Here is a 12,372-nt window from a genome sequence, read left to right as displayed (position 1 = left end):
CTGGCTGGTCACCGTGCTCCTCATCTTCAGCCCCAGCCCCCGCAGGTCCAGCCCTCTATGACAGGATGATGGCAAAGAAGAAAACTCGCAGCTGTGAGCTGATTTTCCCTCCCACCTTCCCTGGGGGTGGCCAGAGATGGCTCCCGTGCTGGCGCGGGGGTCAATAGCAGTGTCAGGGCAGGGGAGATCCTTGGCGTAGAAGGGAGGGACTGAAAGAGTTTGGAGAAAGCGGGGCAGACAGAGATATAGGGACCCTCATGCCTCAGTAGTGGAAGAACAGTATCTCCTTTACCACCCAGCCAAAGACACTCTAACAGAATAGAACCCAGGAGATCGGGCTACCGGCTCCTCCCCCTGCTCTAACCACTAGATCCCACTCCCCTCCCAGAGCCAGGTAAATAACCCAGGACTCCACACTTGCAGATCCCCTGGGGTTGCCAACTAGACCCCAACCCCCACAGTTCACCCTTGTTGTCGCATACCATGCAACTGGGGGTCTCTTTTCCCAGTCGTGTTGGGCTCCCGTCGGGGGTCTCTGGGTCCCAGCTCTGTGGCCAGGGTCTGTGCAACGGACGCGCCGGGGAGAGCTCCGAGTCACTGAGGGTTTTAAGCTAGAAGAGGAAGTGGCAGCCTTTCCATGAATTCCTTCACCAAGGGACTTAGCAAGAACATGTAGGTGAAACAGGAACCCTCACTTCTCTTTTCTCGATGCCCAGCCACCCCACCGCTCAAACCACCAGACTCCACCGCACTCCCAGATTTGGGTATACAACCCAGGAGTCCTGGCCCCCAGGCCAGCTTGGTCTAACCTACTAGAGGCCACTCCCCGCCTCCCACAAGCTCAGACAGAGCCCAGGTGTTCTGACTCCCAGCCCCCTGCTCTAACTACTAGATCCCACTCCCCTCCCAAAGCTCAGGAAAGAACCCAGAAGTCCTGACCCCCAGAAAGTCCCTGCTAGGATCTAGACCACTGGATGTACTAGAGCCCTGCTAGCATCCTGTGTCCAGTTCCGGTGCCCACAGTCCCAGGGGGATGGTGTTCAATTGGAGAGGGGTCAGAGAAGAGCCAAGAGAAGGATTAAAAGGGTGGAAAACCTGCCTTACGCAGCTTACAAGAGCACACAGAGTACGAATGCTGCCTGGACAGCTCGCCCAGGTGTAAGCGGCCAGGTGGACTGAGAGGCCCAGCATAGGTTAGTAAAGACACCCCAGATTTTTGGGGTATGTACCCCTCTGCACCTGCATGCGGTGTCCTCCACACCTCACTTTAGCAGTGTAGTGTCCCGCTGCCGGAGCCTTTTGTTGCTGTCTGGAGGACTGATGCGTGTCAGGCCTTGTAACGGGGTGGCAGTGGCCTATCACCAGTGCCCCCCCCACCCCTGGATCAGATCTTTGTGGTGAGTCCTCAGCAACTCAGCCCTCCGGAGGAGTCACACACAATCTGTATGTGAAATACAAATCAAACTCTGGCCAGGGTACAAGTCCAACAGAGGCCCTCTGTTTCATTGCCCTCTGGAACATCTCTATCTGCAGCTCTCTCCTTGGACTCGCTCCTCAGTCCATCACAGCACCCTGGTTCAAACGGGCTCCCAGCCCCTTCTGGGCTCTCTCAAATTGTCCCTGCTCTGGTATGGAGTGGTGCCCCAGGGCTCCCTCCCAGGAGGCGATGTCTTTGCCTTCTCTGGGCCTTTCTGGCCCCAGCTCTCCTGCTAGGCCACTAAAAGAGTTCAGTTCCACCTTCTGGGGTACACAAAGAGTCCAGCCCACTTTCCGCGTGGCTAGTGGGTGGAGGGATCCCAGCCCACTCATGACTCCGGAGCCCAGCCTAGGGACCAGATCGATATCAGCCATCTGCCTTGTGCCTTTAAATAAACTGTATCACTGCTACAATTCCCGGGGCCACTTCCCCAGAGCCCCAGCGTGTTCTTCACCCACACCTCAGGGGCTTGTCCTGGTTGAGTCTCAGCAGACAGCCCAGAGCTCCTTCTCGCTCCCCCTGGTCTCTGCCAGCAGGGCTCTGTCCAAGGTCCTGTAGCTCAGCCAGGCCATCCGCACTCCTCCAGCTCCAGCTCCAGCAAAGGAGCTTAGAGGACCCTCTCCACTGCGCTGGGTCAGGATGTGGCAGGGCCATGAGGCCTCCAGCCTGCCACAGGCCTAATAAATTGGCCCCCAGAAGGGGAGTGTTTTAATTCCCTTTGGACTGATATGTGGAGTTCTATGCACTGCCCCCAGTGTAGACACAGTCTGAGGCTGAGAGACCCCAGGAGCTCCATCGCTGTAGCTTAACAAAGAGAAAGTTAAGCAGGGACCTGATACCCATCTGTCAGTACTTCCATGGGGGACAAATATTTGACCGTGGGTTCATCAATCTAGCAGAGGAAGGTCTAACATGATCCAGTAGCTGGAGGCTGACGTTAGACAAATTCAGGCAGGAAATAAGGTGCTTGTCTTTAACAGCGCGGGGAATTTACCATTGGGACCACTGGCTGAGGTTTGCGGTGGATTCACCTTCACTGTGTCATTTTCACTGTATCATATCACCTTCACTGGCTATTTTAAATCAAGGTTGGGCATTTTTCTGCAAGATCTGCTGTAGGAATTAGTTTGGGGAAGTTCTCTGGCCTGTGTTATATGGAAGTCAGACTATAAGGTTACAATGGTCAATTCTGACCTTAGAATCTACGAATATAAGAAGCCACAGAAATTTGATATCATTAGGGTTAACCTGTGGGACTCCCTGCCACCGAACACAAGCAGCATCAACCTAGGGGACTCTGTGCCATTGAACACAAGTCTATCAGATGAGCCATTCCCAATTTAGGATGCTTTAACACACCAGACCCCACTCACCTCCCAGAGCTGGGGATAGAACTCAGGAGTCCTGAAATAAGCTCAGCTGAGCTATGCTGATTTACATCAGCTCACAATCTGACCCATTTTCTCCATGTCCCAAAGTAACAAGTGACGTTTGGTTATTCCATTTGGGGGGAGAGGGGGAAGAGAGTTACCCCACCATGAAATCAGTTTTAATACCAGGTGCTTGGGATGAACAAGGCTCGAGAAAAGACTGGTTTCTAAAGTTTGAGAGTGGTCGAACCCCTGAGGTTCTAGAATGCCAGGATTCTAGAACCTGTGAAATACCACCGGGTATAAAAACCATATCCCCAAGTGCAAGATTCTGGAACTATCCAGGAATCTAGAGCCCAAGGGACCCTACCAGGCTTTAAGAAACTTGGAATCCATGAGGACCTACCAACAGTGATAGATTTAGAATGCATGGACTTTTATGCAGTTGAAAAGCATTTTGACATCCAAAACTACACGCACTTCCAGAGTCAGCCTAATATAGACCTCTTGGGCTCACATGAAGTTTTATACTGTTTCTACCCATGGCAGCTATAGTGTTCTAGAACCAAACAGGAATCTAGAAGCCTCTGGACCCTAGGGGGTTATAATTAAGGCTACATTTTAGTCATGAGTAATTTTAGTAAAAGTCATGGACAGGTCACAGGCAGTAAACAAAAATTCATGGCCTATGACCTGTGCATGACTTACTATATACTCCTAACTAAAGCTTGGCCGGGGGCCGTGGGTGCTCTTGGGGGGGCATTCCAGAGGTGCTGCAGGTGCTGGGGGAGCTGGCCTGGGATCCCTGCTGATGCTGGGGGGGAGGCAGGACTGGCAGCGGCTCCCTACCCCCCTCCGTGTGTCTCTGCAGCTCCTAGGCAGCGGAGGAGCCAGGGGGCTCCGCACACTGCTCCCACCACAATCCACAGGTACAAGGCTCCCATTCGCCAGGAACCACAGCCAATGGGATCTCCAGGGGTGGAGCCTGTGGGTGCAGGTAGCGCGCAGAGCTCCTTGTCCCCTCCTCTGACTAGGAGTGGCAGGGCCATGCCAGTGGGAGCCAGGAAGGCCCCATCCCAAAGTAAGTACCCCCCCCCCCTGCATCCTCCACCCTTTCCCCTAGTCCTGAGTCCCATCCCACATACCCAAACCGCTGCTGCTGGCCCAGGGGATGCCCGGCTCAGGCAGCCCCTGAGCCAGCACCGGCCGCTGCAGAAGTCACGGAGGTCACAAAAAGTCACAGAATCCATGACCTCCGTGACAGACTCTGAGCCTTAATTATAATATGCCATGAGATATAGAACACAAGAGAATCTAGAGCCAGCTGCGAATCTAGACCCAAAGAAACTCTATTCAGTTAGGACATATTGAGATACCTAGAACCCAATCAGTTTAAAACTAACAGGTATCTAGATCTTGCAGGACTTCAAGTTTTTCTCTACTTCCATGCAGTTAGCTTCTCGCCTGTTCTCCCTCTAGAATCTGGTCCAGACACATCACTGTCGAGATCCTCATGAAAAGCCGCTTTGACCTGAGCGAAGAGGGACGTCTTGAGCACCTGATGGAACGTCTGCCCCACAAAGAGGTAGAGGACTGGAGTGAAGCAGACGTTGAAGCAGAACATGATGATGCTAACAAGCAGGAAGGCATCAGTCAATGACTGTGGCACATCCCTGATGAGCGTCAAGCTCTGGTAGAGGTGGTAAGGCAGCCAGCCACAGAAGAAGGACACCACCGCAGCCACCATGACTTTGAAGGGCTTCCTGCTCCGTGCCAGCCCCTTCTCCTTCATCTCCAGCCCCATCCGGCCGTAGCATCCGGCGATGATGCAGAAGGGCAGCAGAAAGCCCAGCAGGAACCGGACCACGAACAGCACAACATACATGTGTATCCTCCAGGCCTGTGTCTCAGCTCTGTCCTGGTCTCTGGAGAGGATGTAATAAGTGGTGCAAATGACCTTGCCCCCCTCCTTCTCCCAGGTCTCCTGGAAAGCCAGGTAGGGAGCACTAAGGGTGAAGGAGGCCAGCCACACACCCAGGACCATCTTCCTGCCCCAGGACATGGTGCGGTGACGCCGGGACCAGACTGGGTGGCAGGTGAGGGTGTAGCGGTCCAGGCTGATGAGGGCAAGGAGGAAGACAGAGGAGAACATGCCCAGGTGGGTGCAGGCACTGAGGACCTTGCACATGACCATGCCGAAGACCCAGTGGAAACCAAGGAGAACATGGACAGTGAAGAAAGGGAGAATCAGGGTAAAGAGGAGAGAACAGGAGACCAAGTGGAGGAACCAGAGCGTGGTCACTGTCCTCCTCATCTTCAGCCCCAGCACCCACAGGTACAGCCCATTCCCCACCACACCCACTAGCAAGGTGGCAAAGAGCAACACAGCAATGGCCAGGTTAGTGCTCTTCATGGATGCTGGAGGCTGGCTGGAGTTTGTCCAGGTTACGGGTGAGAGGGTCATGTTGCCTCGGTCCATGGTGCCCTGGGGAGAGACAGAGGAGGGGTTGGAAGGGACGACAGAGGAGGGGAAAAGGGAGAGTGGAAGAAGAGGAAGGGAGAAATAACAGAGGGGACCTCTCTGGGCACCCTCTGGTCCTCCAGAATGTCCAGGCTGGGTATTCTCAGCAACGGACCATGGCCAGAGGAACTCACTGCTACAAGAGAACTGTGGGCAGCAGGGAAGGGAAAGAGGGATAGCAGATGTGCGGCAAGTGAGGAAGGGGACAATTGTCTAATAGATCAAGTTACAGCTATGCAGAGAACATCACATTGGCTGTGACCTGGAGGGACGGTTGGCTCAGTGGGGCAGGGAATGGGACATGGGGGCTTTCCCCACTAGGAGGCACCGACTCTCATCTGGTTTCAGGGCCTAGGACTGGCTGGCCAAGGGAGGTGGGGATCGGTGCTGTTGGCTCCTGGCATGCTGGAGCTGATGCCTGTGGAACTCACTGCTACAAGGTAGAAAAAGCCACCCCACCCCCACCCACCTTGTTCTCATCTGCCTGTCACAGGAACTGCTGCTACACCCTGACTCGTGAGAGCGTGCAGGGTCCTTCTCAGCCTCACTGTAACACAGGAAGCCTCAAGCCACCGAGCTGCTTCTCTACCCCACAGCCGGGCTGCAGCTCTGCACCAGGGACCTCTGGGCTATTGCCTCTGTCCCAGAATGTGCTCCTCACAGACTTGTTAGACTGGCGACCTCTGTGCTCTGCAGAATGGCCTAATGGTTGGAGAAGGGGGTGTGGGAGCCAGGACTCGTGGGTTTTATCCCCCGTTCTGGGAGTGGGGAGGGGTTTAGAAGGGGTGGGAGGTCAGAACTCCTGGGCTGTGGGAGTGACCTGTGGCTTAGAGATTCATAAATGGGGAATACCTCATTTGATTAACATGAAACAAGGGAGAAAAATTCACCCAGGTCACAGATCTAACCTAACAACTCTGTCTATTGAGTCCCCATGTTAACCCCATTAATACCCAGTGGCAGGGAATCCCACAGGCTAAGCCCACTAATACCCAGTGGCAGGGAGTCCCACAGTTTGCCTTGGTAATAGCAAATGTCTGTGGCTTCTGGGTAGGATTAGCAAAGAAATTCCCCTTCAGACACAACGAGGGGCCCCTGCCCATCGTTTCGACTCACCTGGGCAGCGCAGGACCCAGCACAGAGAGAGGCTCAGACGGTCTGTGTTTGCCCAGCAATGCATCCGTGAGTCTGCGCTGCCCTGTGTATTAAGGTCACTCCCCTTAACTCTGTGTCTTCTACACACTCCGCCTCCGCCTGCTCGCTGAGATGGAGAAGCTGCAACCCATAAATGGAAATGCTCATTCGGACACTGTCTTAGCAGAGAAACCACCTAAGAAACAGCCATTGCTTTAAAACTAGCCCTCACTCCCCTGCCAGAGCCAGGGATAGAACCCAGGAGCCCTAGCTCCCAGGGCCCCAGCTTCTCTAACCCACTAGACCCCACTCCCCTCCCACTGAGTCACCCCTCCCCTGCTCTGACCACTAACCTTGAGGCCTCGGCAGGGAGCAAGAGCCCTCCAGTCCGAAGGCTGCAGCGGGGGTCCGGGCTTTGGGGCTTCCCCCACCCCACCCAGTGCTTCTGCCAGGTCTCTTGGATTTCTGTTGGAGTGGGACATCTATTTTTCCAGGGGCCCCCAATTGACCAGAGCCCCTGGGCACAGGATCCGTCGGTCCATTGGATAATCCGCTACTGCCCAGCCAGGTTCCTTAGACCAGTTGGGCTTGGAGGGCCAAGGATTAATAGAAATGTGGAGTCCAGCGATACCCCCTGGGCAAATATCAACGCCACCTGCCGCCCATTGGACGGAGTTGCAAGTTCAAATGGACTAGAGCTTCAACGGGGCTCTCAAAGAGGCACATGCCCCAGAGATGCAGCCACGGCATGAGTGAGGCCAGGCTGATGCCCCAGGGTTGGACATGCGTGTGCAGAGAGGAAAGGGCCATTGGATTCAGGGGGCTGCTTGCAACCAGGTGCTGCAGATGCTGAGCTCAGAACTGCCCAAGAACTGTTAGATACACCATCCAGTCCTCCACTATAAATTGTTGGTGATGGAGAAACCAGGTTGGTCTTTTTTAGTCTTTATCATCTTTTGGATCTGCTGGCCCCCAGCCTTGGCCAAGGTTTTGTAACTTGGCTGGAGCTGGCAAGTGAGATCTTCACTGTTACTTTGACCTGTGACCAGAGGTGCAGAGGGCAGCCCACACTGAAAATCCCAAGGTCAGGGCAGGCTGCAAAAAGGAGAGCAGTTTATCCCAAAACCGGTGGTTAATAGAGAGGTTAGATTCACCAACCAGTCACAAGCTGTGCTCCTGATCCGCCACACTGGTTATCAAGAAGCCAAGAAAAAAGAAAAATCCCACAGCCCCCTCTATTGCATTCCAGTCTAGGCTCCCAGTCAGCAAAAGAGGTCCAGTAAAATGAGAATTTACTTAAAACTCTATTCACTACACAAAATGTTCTTCTGATCCCCAAAGGGCCAGCCACATTCCCAGATCAATACGGGTTGGCGTGTGTGTGAACAAGATCCAATAATAACAAAGCGTGACTTAACCATGCAGATGTGGGACGGCGGCTTTTCTTATAACAGCTAGTTGGCAACAGTTGTTGCCGTGGTGTCAGAACAAAACACAAAGAAAAGAGGAGAACAAACCAGAACTGGCCAACTAACATCTCCAGTAACGTCAGCATTCAAAAAACCAGTGTTGCAAACTGTCATGGTTTTGTCATGTGTCACATAACCAGTATTGTTTTCCTTAAAGCCCCAGCTTCTGGCCTCAATGCATCTGTAATTATTTCAGCCTTCCCTCTTGAAAGAAAAAGGAAGTTTCTAACTCTCGTGGCGGTGGAGAAAGTTTCCAAATGTGACCCCAGTGCCCCCTAAAGGCTCAAAAGGTAGAAGGCAAATAAATAAACCCCAAATCAAGTATGTTTACATGATCTTGTGATTTTTGGACAGCCCAACTCAGGATTTTTGAGCATCTGAGGGTGGCAATATGGAGGGAATCATAGAATATCAGGGTTGGAAGAGACCTCAGGAGTCCATCCTCCTGTTCAAAGCAGGACCAACACCAACTTAATCATCCCAGCCAGGGCTCTGTCAAGACGTGCCTCAAATACCTCTAAGGATGGAGATTCCCCACCTCCCTAGGGAACCCATTCCAGTGCTTCCCCACCCTCCTAGTGAAATAGTGTTTCCTAATATCCAACCTAGACCTCCCCCACTGCAACTGGAGACCATTGCTCCTCGTTCTGTCATCTGCTACCACTGAGAACAGTCTAGATCCATCCTCTTTGGAACCCCCTTTCAGGTAGCTGAAAGCAGCTATCAAATCCCCCCTCATTCTTCTCTTCCGCAGACTAAATAACCCCAGTTCCCTCAGCCTCTCCTCGTAAGTCATGTGCCCCAGCCCCCTGATCATTTTTGTTGCCCTCCGCTGGACTCTCTCCAGTTTGTCCATATCCCTTCTGTAGTGGGGGGACTGAAACTGGACACAATACTCCAGGTGTGGTCTCACCAGTGCCGTATAGAGGGGAATAATCAATTCCCTTGATCCATTGGCCTTCATGGCAGCCAGGGCACACTGCTGACTCATATCCAGCTTCTCATCCACTGTAATCCCCAGATCCTTCTCTGCAGAACTGCTGCTTAGCCAGTTGGTCCCCAGCCTGTAGCGGTGCATGGGATTCTTCCGTCCTAAGTGTAGGACTCTGCATTTGTCCTTCTTGAACCTCAGAGAAACAGAAAGTGGAAGCCATGATTTGAGCTGGGCAACATGCAGACAAATAGATGAATGGCTGCAAACAGCTTGGTTTGCCCAGGTGGCAGGCAGGAGAGGAAATTGAACAGGTTTCAATTTGATAATATGGCAGAGAAAAATATACAACTCTTAAGGAATAATGGGGGGGCACACTGTGCATGGTGGAGAAGCATTCATAGCCCAGAGGCAGGAATTTTGCACTGGGAGTCAGCCAGGCGGGGAAAGTATAACTCAGTCCTACATCGGTCTAAAACTGGCAGCGTTATCGTGTGAATGTGGATAAGTATGGGACTCCCGCATTAAGGACGTGTGTGGCATGGTGTCAGACTCGACGTGAGCTAGGGCGGTGACAGAGACGAATTGAACCCCCTGAATGTGCTGGGGGCCATATGGCAGGCAGCTGAAACCACGGCACGACAATCGAAAAGGCCAGGTGAGCCAAAAAACCACGTGCATATGTTGCAGTGTAAATCCGCCTTTTGTAAGCGCCCAGACCTCCTGTCACGGGCTGGAGGGAGTCTGGCTGCCAATAAAAGCCTGCCATCAAGAGCCGTGAAAACAAGAGAAGCCAGAAGCAAGGAAGGGTTGTTAGAAATGCAGTCGTAGACATATGGAATGGTCCTGCGTGTGGGCACTGTGATGGGTTGGATCACAGAACCTCCTTGGGCACTGCCAACTGATATGCGGAGACTACTTCTAACCCGTTTTCCCTGCCAGCTTAGGACTCCAGAACTGTGCCTGTTTGAGCCAGACACACTAGCCTGCTACAAACCCAGACCCCGGCCTGAACAATGTCCCCCAAAAGCTGCAGGCTTAACTGAAAACAGCTTAAGAAATGTTCCTGTCTCCAACACTCAAATGCCCAGCTCCCAATGGGGTCCAAGCCCCAAATAAATCCGTTTTACCCTGTGTAAAGCTTATACAGGGTAAACTTATAAATTGTTTGCCCTCTATAACACTGATAGAGAGATATGCACAGCTCTTTGCCCCCCTCCCCAGGTATTAATGCATACTCTGGGTTAATTAATAAGTAAAAAGTGATTTTATTAAATACAAAAAGCAGGATTTAAGTGGTTCCAAGTAATAACAGACAGAACAAAAACAACAGGGAGTCTGGTGATTCCCTGTTGTTTTTGTGGATACAGACTAACACGGCTACCCCCTGATACTAGACAGAACAAAGTGAATTACCAAGCAAAATAAAATAAAACACGCAAGTCTAAGTCTAATACAGTAAGAAAACTGGATACAGACAAAATCTCACTCTCAGAGATGCTTCAATAAGCTTCTATCACAGACTAGACACCTTCCTAGTCTGGGCACAATTCTTTCCCCTAGTACAATCCTTGTTCCAGCTCAGGTGGTAGCTAGGGGATTTCTCATGACTGCAGCTGGCTTTGTTCTGTTTCACCCCTGTACATAGCTTTGGCACAAGGTGGGAATCTTTTGTTTCTCTGGGTCCCCACCCCTCCTTCTAAATGGAAAAGCACCAGGTTTAAGATGGATTCCAGTACCAGGTGACATGGTCACATGTCCTGTGAGACCCCCACAGGCCTCCATTCCTCCAGCCTGACTTACAGGAAGGCCTGCAAACAAACAGAGCCATCCACAGTCAATTGTCCTGGATGATGGCAGCCATCAAGATTCCAAGCCACCATTAATGGCCCACACTTTGCATAACTACAATAGGCCCTCAGAGTTATATTTCTAGTTTCAGACACAAGAATGATACATACATACAAAAAGGATGACCACACGCAGTAGATTATAAGCTTTGTAATGATACTTTTTGCAAGAGACCTTTTGCATGAAGCATATTCCAGCCTACAGGGTCAAACACAGAACCACATAGAGAAAATGATGTGGCTCTGATCTGGATGCTTGGCTGACTCAGGGCGGTGGGGAAAGGGACATGGGGCCTTTCCCCTGTAGGGGGTGCTGGATCCAGCAGAACTGCAGCAAACACCGGTATACAATAAGAGGAGAACAGGGGGCTGAGAACCAGGTAGAGGAACCACTGGCTGGTCACCGTGCTCCTCATCTTCAGCCCCAGCCCCCGCAGGTTCAGCCCCTATGGCAGGATGATGGCAAAGAAGAAAACTCACAGCTGTGAATGGATTTCCCCTCCCACCCACCTGGGAGTGGCCAGAGATAGCTCCTGTGCTGGTGCCAATAGCAGTGCCAGGGCAGGGGAGATCCTTGGCATAGGAGAGAGGGACAGAAAGAGTTTGGAGAAAGGGGGGCAGGCAGAGATACAGGAACCCTCCTGCCTCAGCAGTGGAAGAACAGTATCTTCTTCACCACCCAGACAAAGACAATCCACCTTATAAACAGAATAGAACCCAGATCAGGCTACCGGCCCCTCCACCTGCTCTAAACACTAGACCCCACTCCCCTCCAGAGCCTGGTAAACAACCCAGAAGTCCTGACTTACAGAACCCCTGGGGTTGCCAACTAGACCCCACCCCCCACAGTTCACCCTTGTTGTCACACTTCCCCAGAGCCCCAGCGTGTTCTTCACCCACACCTCAGGGCCATGTTCTGGTTGAGTCTCAGCAGCCAGCCCAGAGCTCCTTCTCGCTCCCCCTGGTCTCTGCCAGCAGGGCTCTGTCCAAGGTCCTGTAGCTCAGCCAGGCCATCCACACTCCTCCAGCTCCAGCAAAGAACTTCACTCAGTTCCTTTTATATGGGCCTGCTGGGCCTGGATTGGCTGCTCCCTGCAGCCTCTCTGATTGGCTGTGTCCCACACAGCCACTCTAGGCAGCTTGGAGGACCCTCTGCACTGCCCTTTTCTGGGTCAGGATGTGGCAGGGCTGCAAGGCCTCCAGCAGGGGGCCTTAGGACCTCATCCACCCAGCCACAGGCCTAATAAATTGGCCCCCAGAAGGGGAGTGTTTTAATTCCCTTTGAGATGTGGAATTCTATACACTGCCCCCAGTGTAGACACAGTCTTAGACTGAGAGTCTCCAGGAGCTCCATCTCTGTAGCTTAACAAAGAGAAAGTTAAGCGGGGACCTGATACCCATCTGTCAGTACTTCCATGGGGAGCAAATATTTGACCGTGGGCTCATCAGTCTAGAAGAGGAAGGTCTAACATGACCCAGTAGCTGGAGCCTGATGTTAGACAAATTCAGGCAGGAAATAAGGTGCTTATCTTTAACAGCGAGGGGAATTTACCATTGAGCGAGGTTTGAGGTGGATTCACCATCACTGGCTATTTATAATCAAGGTTGGGCATTTTTCTG

At 52.3% G+C, this 12,372-nt stretch overlaps 1 protein-coding gene across 1 annotated transcript; it reads right to left on the bottom strand.

Annotated features, from left to right (window-relative positions):
* Positions 1-4,285: 4,285 nt before the first annotated feature.
* On the bottom strand, positions 4,286-5,338 carry LOC141977553 (putative G-protein coupled receptor 33). Its single transcript, XM_074939070.1, has one exon. It carries the CDS (start codon positions 5,324-5,326, stop codon positions 4,286-4,288), a length of 1,041 nt encoding a protein of 346 aa, XP_074795171.1. The 5' UTR covers positions 5,327-5,338.
* Positions 5,339-12,372: the final 7,034 nt, after the last annotated feature.

The sequence above is a fragment of the Natator depressus genome, chromosome 24, assembly GCF_965152275.1.
Source record: "Natator depressus isolate rNatDep1 chromosome 24, rNatDep2.hap1, whole genome shotgun sequence".
In the NCBI taxonomy this organism is placed as follows: domain Eukaryota; kingdom Metazoa; phylum Chordata; order Testudines; family Cheloniidae; genus Natator; species Natator depressus.
This window is presented reverse-complemented; position numbering and strand designations above follow the sequence as displayed.